This window comes from Bidens hawaiensis, unplaced genomic scaffold (genome assembly GCF_021521415.1).
Source record: "Bidens hawaiensis isolate Kalapana, Puna unplaced genomic scaffold, B.hawaiensis_p1.1 tig00003244_1, whole genome shotgun sequence".
Lineage (NCBI taxonomy): Eukaryota > Viridiplantae > Streptophyta > Magnoliopsida > Asterales > Asteraceae > Bidens > Bidens hawaiensis.
Genome location: NW_027491178.1, coordinates 804953 through 818995, shown reverse-complemented (window position 1 = coordinate 818995; position 14043 = coordinate 804953). Strand labels below are relative to the sequence as shown.

The window sequence follows — 14043 nt, the reverse complement described above, 5'->3', positions numbered from 1 at the left end:
TATCTCTTAGATACTTTTGACTTTTGAGAAGAGCTAATTGCATAAGAGTTGACATACTTTGGTCTGATCTCTTTTTTTGTGTAACCAAACTTATTGTAGGACAGAAAAACCATCAAATTTTTTAAAAATTATTTAAGTTATAAGGTAACCTAAGATAACCAGTTTTTAGAAACCACTAAGCCCCATGTCAAAAATAAGTAGTGGTCAGTAGATACATACCAATACATTAGCTGACACATCATCAGTTTGGCAGGTTACTGGGTCAGATTACCTTACGTTAAAATTTGGCTACATAATCAGTTCTTTTGAAACTTTGATGGTTTTGCTGGCCTAAAAAAGTTGGTTTCCCAAAACGACAGAAGTCTTGACCAAAGTCGGTTACCTCCTTATGCTGTTAGTTCCTTTTGAATTTAATGAATCTACAGGGTTGAATTTAAACGGCTCACAACTTGTCTCAGGTAAGGAGGGAAGAACTGCTTCAATTTGCTCAAACTGCAATTACTGGGCTGAAAGTGATGGCTGATGTGGCAAAGTAAGTCAAAAAAAAATCTTTTATAGTTTGCACGTGTTATGCGTAGGACTTTTACATGATTGCTTTCCATAAAGTTTGCATAATTCTGTCGTTTAATTTAGTGATAATAATCCTTTACCCTGTGTTCTTTCTTCCTTAAAAAAAAGAAATACCTGCTGATGTACTTCTTATTAAGTTATTGTTTATAACCTTTATTTTTGTGTAAGGGCTAACTTTTATTGTGTCTATTGCTTGTTTGTTCTGCCCTCAGAGTAGATTCTGAAATTTCACAAATACAGCAAAGCTTGGATACAATGAAATGCCATAAATCTGATGGTGAGAGCAGTGAGAATTCTTTTGAAGAAATAAACAGTACATCATCAATGGTAAAAATCTCAAGTTACTGTTAATCTTCTAAATCATGTCTTAATTTCAACTTTTAATTGGGTCTAACATTTGACAAAGAAAACTTGCAATTAATTTAGCCATATTTGGTAAATGTTCAATTGAAGTTTTCGGATTATCAAAGTGTTTAAACATTGTAGACAGCAGCTTAAATTTATAAAAAGCACACTTTTCTTGACGCAGGATACAAAAGAATCTGTTGCCCATATTCAACTGTGCTGCAGATTGAAGTCACTTTTATTAAAAAAAAGTTTGTTAAAAAAAGGGGATACACCACAGACTCATTTTCAGGAAGTATGGGCCATCTTAGTCTTGACTCTTGATCTATAATTTTTATGGAAGTTTATCCTTCTTTTTAGCTTATTGAAGGATTATATTGTCTGATTATCTAATTATTATGTAGGTTGATAAATTAAAAGTTTTGTTAGAATCTCTTCATAACTCGGCCTACAAAACTGAAAAGCGTATGTTAGAGCATAGGTAACCGTTTATCACTTCTTTTTGCCTTCGTATTTATGTAACTGTATGGGTTTCAAGGGAAACTAATTAGATTATGTGCATTTAATTTACTTTAATTGTCTTGCTTTATTTTTGGCTGCTCAAGCGGGAAGTTTTAGTTGGGATGCTATTTATTTATAAGTTATAAAGCTTCTGCAAGAACCAAACATGCTTATAAGGGTAAATTAGGGGTGCTCACTTTGAAATGTTAAGGACTTGAACTAAAGAAACAGATGATAGGATCTACCATTCTGTAAATGTTTCCTTGTTTGATCATTTATGATGGATTTGATTTTTTTGGGCAGTGAACTCCTGTACCTTTATTAAATTAATATCATCTGAATGTTTTGGTAGGGAACAAAAGAAAGAAATTCTCACTTTTTGTGTAGCTAGAACCAGTGAAGTCAGCCAAATTGAGAAGGTGTGTTGGTATTTTATAGATTCCGTCATCTTATAATGAAGTTTAGCAAATGTGCTTGTTTGTTGCATCAGTTCTTTGCATGATTGGAAATTATTGGTGTTCCAGCTATAACAATAATAATAAAAATCAGGGGTAAAGTACATTGGTCCCCCCCCCCTCTCTCTCTCTCAGTAGTGTAATTTTACGTGTTTTGCGTCTGAAATTTTTTATGTCTAAATATACCTGTTTTCGTCTGAATTTTTGAGCGCCTCCCCGCACGTTTTTGTTCAAGCTTCGCCACTGATAATAGTAGTAATAAAAAGAATAAGAATAATAAATACACTCTTTTTATTGAGCCAGTGATGGAAGAAACCCTCTTGCCTGCCTGGCTTTTTTTAACATATTTTGATAACATCATAAAAACATTATCGCTTGTGTTTTATTACTACTTTACTAGTGATGATATTTTCAGGATTTGGAAGCTGAAATTAGTGCGATTGAAAAGCAAAGGGACAAACTTGAAGCTGAGCTGAGAGAGGTAGCCTTCTTTCTTTACAATGATGTTTGTCAAATGAAATACAAACATGAAGAAAAAACTAGGGCACATTATGACACTAATCCTGTTAGCAGAGAGTGAATTTTAAAATATTCTACACTTTTGCAGTTTAAGTTTGTGAAACTTTATTTTGAACATAACATTGTTATGCTCCTTTAATTTGTATCAGTAATTATAATCAATACTAATAAGCACCATTATAACAATATTGTCTGATTAGACTGTGTGTTTAGGTCAAAAGCACATTGGTTGATGCAATAACTCGTCTTCAAGATGCCAGAGAACAACGCTTACAGTTTGATGAAGATAATAATGACTTTTTTCTAAACCTAAAGGAAAAGGTGCGATTTTCTTAGCATATATTCTTCAATGTAGATCACATTTAGGACATGGGTTGTGTTTATCCCAGACGTGTCAAACAGAAGAAACTTAGCTAACACATTAATACAAGCATCCTCCTGAATTGTTTTATTCACCGATTTATATAATTATCGTAATAATCTTGTTTTTTTAATCACCAACACATCAAATAATAAATGCTACTAGTTTTGTTGGTGCAACCTGGCCCGGCCCGTTTAACCCATCCATCTTGTCACTTCTAATAGTTTACCCACATAAAATCTCTCTTTTGTGATATACCCTTATATTATGTAAATGATATTGCATAGGAAGATGAACTCTCAAAGGCAATTGTTTCATTTAGAGCAGAAGCAGATGCTTGTAATGCATTTATTAATTTTCTGGAATCTACATGGGATTTCCAGTCCTCATTTGTGAATCAAAGGGACAAGCAAGTCAAGTATGTACATTTGTTTGATTAATTTTGGATTTTATATATGCTCCTAGTTCATCGTGTATCATATGACACTTTATGATTATGAATTTTTTTTTTGCATGTTTAAGTGATCAATTGCAGAATCATGAAGCATACATTGTAAATGTGGTTTCTAGTTTCTTAACTACATACAAGGTACTTTAAATCTTATCATAATAACTATGTATTTTATTATTTTTTTTATAATTCCACCTGCTTTGGTAATACTGAATCTTTTAGGATCAACTGGAGCCTGCTATTGCCAATTTGAGGAAGCTGCTACAGAGCTTGAAAGGGTACATTTGTGTACTCAATAGCATAAAACGCGCAAAATCGTTTATAACATTTTTTAAATTATGCTAGAATTTGGTCTATTATAGGTATCAGTATGTAATCGATCCTGATGAAGAATTTTTGCAAGATACCAAACAAAGGGTTAATATTGAGCAGGAATATCTTGATGCAGAAGCCAAGGTGTGGTTCCACCTCAGCATTTAAATGCTATTAGTGGTTGATTAGTTGCATTATACCTTACATTATCTGTTAAAATTGTGCAGGTTGTAAACATCTTTAATACAGTGGAAAGCATTAAAGAACACTTTTATAGTGCAGTTGATGATGCTTCTAGGTAAAGTAGCCAGTGAAAATCAATCAAATTAGTAATCTTGACACATGACACATTATTTTGTTACGAACACACAACTTCATTATTTTTTTTAAAAAAAAGAGTCTATTCAGGTAGTGTTTATCTCAAGGGTTCAAATAAGAAAATAGTCAATGGGTTTGAAAGTTGCCAAAAAAAGTCAACCCATTCCCTTTTATGCTATCTTCTTATTTCACTTATGTTATCACTTCTAAATATTGTATGTTAAATCTCTGTGCAGGAAAGATATTGAAGAGATTAACAAGCTATTCAGCACGATTGAAAAACTTGAACGTGACTTCAAAATCAACAAAAGGCCAACTTTGAGGATTGAAATTCCAACTGATGAAGATCTATCTTTATTATCTCCATCAACAGGAAGTCCTCAAGGTGTTAAGATTTCATCTCCCGTACGCGTGATGCCGGATTTTAAATCCATATTTTCTCAAAACTTAATCAAATCTCCTAGAAGAAAACCATATATACCCTTAGGCGTGTCCTGTGAAAACTCTCCTGCTTCAACCATGGAAAATGATATTAAACCAACAGAAAATAAACAACAAAAAGTCAAAGTGCAGGAGCCTGAAAAACCGTCACAAGTTGATATAAACGTATCAAATCCGACTTTAAAAGTTGAGAATACAACCTCAAGGAGTGAGCAGTTACAAGTGCCAGAGAGCCAAGAAAGCAAAATGTGTGAACATGCTACATTAGACCTTGATAAAGAATTGATGACATCAGCTTTGAAAAAAGAAACCGGTTTGAATACTGAGACTACACAAAGCGGGCCCGGAGAAACACCTGAAGCCGCTACAGGTAATGGCGAAAAGTTAGGCCTGTAAACGAACCGAACGAATACAAACTGGGCATGTTCATCTTCGTTCATGTAACTTTAACCGAACACAGACAATTAATCGAACACATTTTTTTGTTCATGTTCATTCGTTAAGAAAATGAATTTGTTCGTGTTCGTTCGTTGAAAATCTTATTAAACATAAATGAACACAAACGAACAAGTATATATCAAGTATCCAATAATGTTAGTGTTGACAAAGACATATAAACTAGTGGTTCAAATGTACATGATTCATTAAAAAATTTGTCATATTTATATATTTGAAATTTCTGTTAATTTTTAAACGGACAAACATATATAGACGAGCATATATGAACACGCATAAAGAAAAGTTCACGAACGTAAATGAATGAACAGAACATGTGTTCATGTTCATTTTTATAATTAAATGAACAACAATTTTGGTTCATGTTCATTCGTTTATCAAATAAACGAACATAAATGAACTTCCTGCCGAAAAGTTCATTGAATGTTCGGTTTGTTTACATGCCTACAAAAAGTTACTACTCTAGGATGCTATAAAATGGGCGGGTCATTGTAACGGACCAAAACAATTTCGGGTCAAAATTGGTAATTTCTGGTACGGGTTGACCCGAAACACTTTTTGTCAGAATTATCTCTTTTTTTTTTTCTTATAGATAACTGGTACAATATGTTTACGTTTAACTAAATTATACTATTTTATAGTATAATATTTTTTTAGTACAAAACTACAAACGTTTATGAGAGTTATATGCCATAAAATTATAAAAATACTGTTTTGGCAACCTTTGACCCGTTTGACTTTTAACTAGCTATGCTCAGTTTGACCTGTTAAAAGATAATACATAACTGGGGTTGACTCATTCGTAAGTAGCGGGTTGAAAATTTCACCTCTTTTAGACTCAAACGCCAAAATACCAGAATTGCCCTTGGGTGCAGAACACTTAAGTGGGAATGAGAAGAAGTCAGTAGACCCTGATGAGAAACTGTCAAATTCAAACTCAGAAATCAAGGAGAAAGATCAAGTTTCTACAGAAGATATTGCTAGCAGGGAACCTGATGAAGTTGTGCAAGAACAAAAAGATGACAGTTATCCTCACAAAAATGACGAAACTAGCCCTGGTAAGTCGGAAACCTTTTGACTTGTCACAATCTGTCCCACATTGGTTATGCAGAAATAAGCGGGTCAACAGGTGAATTTAAGAGGTATACCTTTTAAAATACATTTTGGGTTTGTCTCATTCGAGATATTACATAACCCAAAATAATTCGCTACTTGTTAATGATTTGAAATTGTCATCTGTAGTTATTCATCGGGTCCTTAGTTTCAAATATTTTGTATTCTAATTTTGTTTTGCAATATGATTCACAGGTGAGGGTGATGGCTTTGACAGTAAATAAGGAACACAAAGCTTGTGATTTCATAAGATGGTATACCTTGCAAATAATAATATATAAATTTGTTATAGAAGAAAAGCCCAGGTCCAGTTTGTGTTGGCTGAGCAAAGAGTTCATCAACTTTCTTAATGTTTATAAAACTTTCTTTATATATTTAGAAAAGTCCCTTTTGTATTTAGTTTCGGAAATTCACATTTTAATCGATTTATGTCAAGATCGAGAATTTATTATTTATCGTTGTTGCAAGTTCAATTTCTGACTTGACTTTCCGACTCAAATCACTAAATCATATCAAAGACCAAGTTGTGTTAATGACCTTGAAAACTCCCGGATACAATTTGACGCGTAAATCTCCATTCGAATACAAGAAATATTCACACAGCAATATTATGTTCAACCAACAACTCATTAATATGTTGATATCAAACTTATATATATAAGTTTTGGGCTTTTGACGTGTGATTATATTGTACGTGTAAATGAAAATGATTCACCAATCGACAGCATGTTCAAATTGAATAGTAGCAAATTTAGGAGTGACCTTTGAAAATGTTCGGTTAATTGATGTCACTCGAGTATTGGATACATATATACACATAAAACGAGCATGATATACTATATGCCACCATAGATTACCCGAGTTGATCCATCTAAGTTTCAACATGTTACACTGTAAACATAATATAAACGGGAGTAAACATTAAAATAATTGTAACTTTGTGTTTAAATTAACATAAATTGATAATAAGTGGACTATAATTTTTGTAATTTACATATTCAGATTTCGTAACTAGCTCATATATCAACAGTGGCGGCCCGGAAACTTTTTTTATGGGAGGCGGAACTTTTCAAGGGTCGTTTGATTATATAAATATATTATTGTTACATATGGTTAATCACAGAAATTATAATGAGCAACATATATTGTACTTGTGAATTTTTAGAATTTGAAATATAAAGGAATACAGATATTTTGAAGTGTTCTCTATTCCCCTTATTAGCTCTTTAATTTGTTATTGACATAAAAGTAAATGATGCATGACATAACGTAAATACAAATAGAAGTGGATAAACAAACAAAATAGGAAACTTAATCAGAACATAGTGACAGATAAGTATTACCATTTTTAAGCCACGTCCCTTCAATTTATTACACATGGCTCTTATATTCGATTATAAATATATACAATCTCCTGGTTAACCTTATAAATGTAAAATATATTATTACTTCCTATATTCGAAAGAAAGAAATGAATTTGGATATCATGAGGTGGTTGAAGCATGAAAATATAAAAATAAAGGGTCAAGATTAAGTAAACACATCTGATTAAAATTGTACTTGAACGAAAGCGTGCAAACATATATAAATTTCGAATTTTCATTTCTCTTTTTCTTTTCCTAGGAATAACTTTTCTTCTTAATTCCCCCTTTCCAACCGTTTTTCAAACATTTCAACAATTCATGTACAAATCTTGAAAAACCAAGGCAAAGTTCAAGAAAAACATATACACCCATCACCAATTTCTTTTTCTAGGACCTTGATTGTTGTTCATACCTTTAACCAAAAACCCACATTTTCTTTAAAAGAGTTACCCAAAAATGATGAACAACATGAAGCAATTACACAAACAAACACAAACAAATCAAAGAAGAGATGAAGAAATGCCTAATAATCAACCACAACCATACTCACCTAAATCATATAAACAACAACAAACATCATTATCCAGAAGACCCTTAAACTACCTCTTCAACGAACAACGTTTTCTCTTCATCATCATCGGTATCATGATCGGTTCCCTCATATTCATATTCCAACCATCGTTATCCGCCATCACCACCACCACAGCCTCCACCACCTATCATATGCATTCCCATGTTATGCCCTCAATGCCAAGATCAATTTCAATCTCCCACCGTGATAGACCGGTCATCCACCGCCCACCAACCACACAGGTCCCCGTTGGCATCACCCGGAGGAGGATGCGAACGTTGGTGACCGGTGGGGCAGGGTTTGTGGGTAGCCATTTGGTTGATGTTTTAATGGCTAGAGGAGATGAAGTTATTGTGATTGATAACTTTTTTACTGGTAGGAAAGAAAATGTGGCACATCATTTGGATAATCCTAGGTTTGAGTTAATTAGACATGATGTTGTTCATCCTATTTTATTGGAGGTTGATCAAATTTATCATTTGGCTTGTCCTGCTTCTCCTGTTCATTACAAGTACAATCCCATCAAGACCATCATATCCTTTGCTAAATCTTGTTTTTATTCGTCAAAAAGATTGTGTCTTTAATGTGTTTTTGTAATCTTTTGTTGGTTTCTTGAAAAGGGTATTGCTTAAAACACTTGAAAATGAGATAAAAAGACATGCTTTGACTTTTAAAGGGTCAACGCAGAGGTTATCAATTTTATTTTATTTGGATTCCGTAATGAGAAATTCGGCATTAGTATCGTTTGTGCTCATAGTATTGCTCATTATCATGCTTATCATGTTCAATAATTTGAAAAGGATCAAAGAAACATGAATTTTAGAAGTTGTAACTCATTAGTTGACCTTAAAAGTCAAGTGTGTTTCTTTTCATGGAAAAGGGTATTGGTTTATATTAGAAGATACCCTTTTCAAGATTAATGTAGTATTCTTTTAGAAATTGAAGTACTTTTGGTCTCCTTGACTCGTATCGTTACAAGACAAATGTGATTGGCACTCTGAACATGCTCGGGCTCGCTAAAAGAGTCAAGGCACGGTTCTTAATCACAAGTACTAGTGAGGTTTATGGCGACCCGCTTGAGCATCCTCAAAAGGAATCATATTGGGGGCATGTGAATCCAATAGGTGAAGCTTTACATCTACTATCTTCCTTGAATTAGTAACCTTTGCACCTTTTGTTTTGTTTAAGATTTATGATGATATATCATAGGTGTTAGAAGTTGCTATGATGAGGGGAAAAGAACAGCTGAAACATTAGCAATGGATTATAACCGAAGTGAAGGTGTCGAGGTGATTTTCTTGTCCTTATTCATGTCAGAACTGTACAGTTAAGCATGATTAAAAGAGTGTATTACGTGTAGAAAAACTATGTTTTACACTACAATCATGCATTTTTCAGGTTAGGATTGCACGCATTTTTAATACATATGGTCCTCGGATGTGTCTAGATGATGGTCGTGTTGTTAGCAACTTTGTCTCCCAAGCCCTTCGCAAACAACCCATGACCGTTTATGGTGATGGGAAGCAAACCCGAAGCTTTCAGTATGTCTCGGATTTGGTACAATGTTGCTTTATGTAATGATATTTTATTTTAATGTTGAATAGACTGTTACACAAGTTTCCTTTAATTTTTAGGTTGACGGACTCGTGGCACTCATGGAAGGCGAGCATATCGGACCATTCAACTTGGGCAATCCGGGGGAGTTCACCATGTTAGAGCTTGCTCAGGTTTAATTCTTGTTTTAACCAAGGAACCATAGTTGGACCAAAATAATGAACCATTATTTAACTATTTAGTGTTGATTCCTTTTTAGGTGGTTAAAGAGACTATCGATCCGAATGCTGCAATAGAATTCAGAAGGAACACTGCTGATGACCCTCAAAAACGGAAACCGGATATTAGTAAAGCCAAAGAGTTGCTAAATTGGGAACCCAAGATACAACTCCGAGACGGTCTGCCACGAATGGCATTAGATTTCAAAAACCGAATCTTAAAAGAAGACGAAGGGGAGGTTGACAAATAAGACAATCTGTAACTATAAATTTGGTTAACTTAGTTGTGATATAGCGATATACAACATGATCACGATGGCATTCTTCCTCTGGATCCGGAGGTTAGAATGCATGTTAGATTTTCGTTTTGCAGGTCTTTTTGACTTGAACCCTTTTGCGGGTTGGTGTAATGGCTTGATGTTAGTTACTAGATCAAGATGTATGATTCATAGTAGAGTTAATGGCTTAATTTGTACCTTAAGAAACATTAGCTATAAGTCTTACTAATCTAACAACAAAATACACTAAAAACAGCAATGCAGACAAATTCATAACTTCCCAATTAACCAAAACTGAAACAAAACATCATATAACCAAACAACCATAATCTCCATAAACCGAATAACCAATCCGATAATCATAAACGAAAAACATAACCAAGTATCAAAAATCTAACCTTTTTCCTATATACGGATCCGCCTCATCTTCACCTCAACTCTTGGCATACGCGCGCTCACTCGCCACCTTCCCCGCAAACGCCTTCGTCGCAACCATATTATCATCAAAATACTTCGTATACGGGTGCCCTTTCGGAACAAGCCTCCTATACTTCCCAAAATTATTTTCCGCGTCATCGTTCTTCCCCAACAACGTATAAATAATCCCTTGACATAAATACGGCCTAAAATCCCTCGGTTCCTCCTTCGACAGCTCCTCGTAAATCTTTATCGCGTCATTATAATCCCCTCGAATCACCCGAATTTGCGCCAACAAAAGCTTAAAATCCCGAACCTCGTCTTTCTTTTTCCTTTTCTTACACAACTCAATCGCGTCAACAATCCGAGCCTCGATACTTTTCAATTTGTCAACCGATTCGCTCGCGGACGCCACCATTACTAATCCGTGATACGCCTCAACACGAAACGGATCCTCCTTTATAATCTCCTCAAACCCTAGCTTCGCGGACTCGTGATCGCCAGCGTATGAATTTAAATGATGTTTAAGTAACTTCCACTCGCCGTCTTCCGGTTCGACATCGATTAACTGGTTTATTAACCCGATCGCTTCCTGGACTTTACCGATTTTAATTTTGATTTCCATTAGGTTTTTTAGGGCTTTGGCGTCTTCAGGATGGGTGCAAAGACGTTGTTCTAGGGTTTGTTCTTCTTCGTGTAATTCGGTATCGGAGTTGAGGGTTTCAACGGCGGCGGGAGGTGGTGGTGGGGCGGCGATGGAGGGTTTGACGGTGAGGCGAGAGAGAAAGACGGCGGCGACGGTGACGCCGGTGATGAAGGTGGTTTTGAGGAAGGGGAATGGTTTAGGGTTTGTGGGTTTTGGGATTTGGTGGTGTTTGGAGGATTTGATTGGGGTTATGGATGTGAATGATTGTGGTTTGGTGAAGGTGATGGAGTTAGGGTTTGATGGGTTACGGCGGTGGTGGTGGTGGTTGAGGGTGAGTGGTTGTTGACGGCAGGTGAGAGCTAATTCCATTTGGGTAGTAACGGCGGCGGTGGTTTTGAGGTGAAGTGTTAAACCCTGATGATAGGGGTGAAGGGTGGAATATGTTCTAAAACCTCTCACAAGGAATAAAGAGATGAGAAAATATTTATTATTATTATTTCTTTTAATAGGAAAGACTCGGGATTACCCGACAAATGATTCAACCTTCGGTCTGAAAAAGAACTGAACATGGTGTTCGGGTTTACCCGCCCAGGAGGAAACACGTAACAGAGAAAATTATCAGAATAAAATGCTTCAGGTGACTTGAACCAACGAACTCCAAAAAGGTTTATTTATGTGACTTGGTTCAAGTTCAAATCTACTCTTGTTTTAGCCCAAAAATGATTTCTTTGAAATTTACTTGGTTGTAGACGAGTTGGATCTGCTTGATTTGTTAATAATATGAGTTTAAGCTTGACCATGACCTCGTGTGATTCAAATCGTTTAAGTTAATTAACCCAAAATTATGTTTTTCTGTTTAAGAAGTGGTGTCAATGTGAAAAACCGTTGTGATATATGGAATTTCATATCAAGTAATATTGTTTTTTTTTTATTTTGTAAGTAAAAAGGTTATTTATATGTAATATATGGTTATTCGAATAAGTGTCTTTTAAGAGGTCCAACATCTTGATATTTGATACGGGAGCATTGGGTTTAATTGGACCTACATAAAATCACATAACCTTTCATTTCGGATTTTGAAGTCTTTGCAAATCTAGTCTTTTGCTAACCATTTGATTGCTACTAAGATGTGCATCAATATTTACTCTAATACAGACATTTTTAACTATAAAGCTCTTCTTTTATTCAAAACAAATACAAGGTTAATGCCAGGTAGTGACAAGATGGTAGTTAGCTACTTTTTGTGTGCTTTGTTGTGAAACAAGCCTAATAGCCAAGTAATATGACAAAGAGATGTATGGAGAAAGGGAGAGATATTATTAATAAGGTGTATATTACAATGAGGTATAATAAGATGTTATATAAGAGAAGATAATTTGGACAATAAGCCTAATTTATATTAAGTATTGATAACCACCATAATATATATTTATAACACCCCCCCTTGGTTATCAACTTAATACGCTTGGAGATGCTGCCTCATTAAAAACCTTGCTAGGAAAACCCAGTGGGACAAAACCATAGCTAAGGGAAAAAGAGTGCAACGCGTATTGTCTCCCCCTTATTTATATATCCGTCAAAATGGTAAATATCGATCTTCTATGAAATTGCCCAAAACTTTTGTAATCAATCATTTGCGTCTTCGTTCGTTGACATTTGAATCCTTAAGTTGAATGATGTTGTATGATCTTCACGTGAAAACTTCTATTGCTTCATCTGGTAAACACTATGATCCTGTTGTGCTTCTCTGCATCAACAAGACTAACCAAACTTGTTTTGATGGGTTAGTGAATTATAAACACATACCTTTCATACCTGAAATATATGTTTTAACCCATTCTGATGTCTCCTAGCAGGGCACATGCCGATAAATATAAATAAATAAAATAATAATCATATATAGCTAACAGGACAACATAATGCACATACTCATTTAATTATGGTATTTCCGAACCAATAACATTTCATATTTAGATAGACAGTGATATAGAGTCATTGTTAGACATCCTTTAACATGCTAAATATGATTAAACTTGTCCATGGTAAAATGTCTCAACATTTTCTAAATGCACTTTGATGGATTCATAAGCATATAATTACACATCTACTCGAACTATAAGTCGAACAATAAGCACACTATGTCAAGGTCTTTCAAAAAGAATTTTCTCTTTAAAAGATCATAAGTTTCTCTTTGTGATATGTACATCATTGTAAACTGTGATTATAATGACCTTCTAAGAGTGAAAATTTGATAAAAATATGGCTAATTATATCCAACTTATCTCCCTCTTTATCAAAATATCTCTTGAGTTGTGTCAAGCTCAATCCAAATAATTTAGTCCATACGTAATAAGCTTAAATCCATGCATTTACCAATCCATCATGGACTTCTTTCAACTTGACAAATGATGCATATGCATTCACTTTTCCAGAATTTTTGTTGCATAAAATTTCTCATTAACACATCATTTTGTATCACATATCAAAAATCCATATTGTATGCTTTATTTGTTTATTGAGATATTTTACTCATCACGTACATTCTCTTCTATGTGTATGCTTGTTGATGCACATAATCAGTTAACTTTTCAAGTATTCAATTACCTTAGGAAACTCTTCAGGAGTTCCATTTATGTTCAACATATTCAATAATCATAAGATATTCAAATATGAATCTGTATACAACATGAGTCATAGTATTCTCGAGAATTTAATTTACATGATTTGATAATTCAAATCCTTCGAAGACTTTCTTGTAAACTTTCAGTATCAACTGAATCACAATATTTATTAGACGCATATCAATTATCTCTATTTATTACCAGACTATTTAGATATCAGAAAGTCATTGCTTCCACTGTTGGAGAATGTGTCTCCTCATAATTAATCATAGGTCTTTGCAAAAATTCTTGTGCCATCAATTTTTTCTTATATAACTTGATGAATTTTCATAACTCGTATACAATACCCGTTTGTATCTAACACATTTTACAACTTTAGTTGTACGGACTGTTGGCCTAAAAAACTTTCCTTTAATTAGAGAATTCAAATATGCCATGTTTGCGTCTTTCCACCTTGGCCAATCATTTTTACAGGCAAATTTAGAATATTGATCCTCATCATCATCATTTCAAGCGCTAGTTATACATATAT

The 14043-nt window shown here is 34.3% G+C and overlaps 3 protein-coding genes and 1 pseudogene across 3 annotated transcripts; 3 read left to right on the top strand and 1 right to left on the bottom strand.

Annotated features, from left to right (window-relative positions):
* Nucleotides 1–1647: 1647 nt before the first annotated feature.
* LOC143622882 (uncharacterized) lies at nt 1648–6403 on the top strand. Its single transcript, XM_077093904.1, has 12 exons — nt 1648–1667; nt 1769–1835; nt 2287–2352; nt 2604–2711; nt 3039–3169; nt 3274–3340; nt 3425–3480; nt 3565–3658; nt 3742–3812; nt 4069–4643; nt 5566–5787; nt 6038–6403. Exons 1-12 carry the CDS (start codon nt 1648–1650, stop codon nt 6064–6066), a joined length of 1506 nt encoding a protein of 501 aa, XP_076950019.1. The 3' UTR covers nt 6067–6403.
* Nucleotides 6404–7441: 1038 nt separating this feature from the next.
* LOC143622881 (UDP-glucuronic acid decarboxylase 1 pseudogene) lies at nt 7442–8361 on the top strand (annotated as a pseudogene).
* A 419-nt stretch (nt 8362–8780) lies between these two features.
* On the top strand, nt 8781–9800 carry LOC143622880 (UDP-glucuronic acid decarboxylase 1-like). The gene is made up of 5 exons (XM_077093903.1): nt 8781–8901; nt 8987–9066; nt 9176–9334; nt 9412–9504; nt 9591–9800. The coding sequence occupies exons 1-5, from the start codon at nt 8781–8783 to the stop codon at nt 9798–9800; spliced, it is 663 nt and encodes a 220-aa protein (XP_076950018.1).
* A 311-nt stretch (nt 9801–10111) lies between these two features.
* LOC143622953 (protein SLOW GREEN 1, chloroplastic-like) lies at nt 10112–11270 on the bottom strand. The gene has a single exon (XM_077093965.1). The coding sequence runs from the start codon at nt 11257–11259 to the stop codon at nt 10261–10263; it is 999 nt and encodes a 332-aa protein (XP_076950080.1). The 5' UTR covers nt 11260–11270; the 3' UTR covers nt 10112–10260.
* Between the last annotated feature and the right edge of the window lie 2773 nt (nt 11271–14043).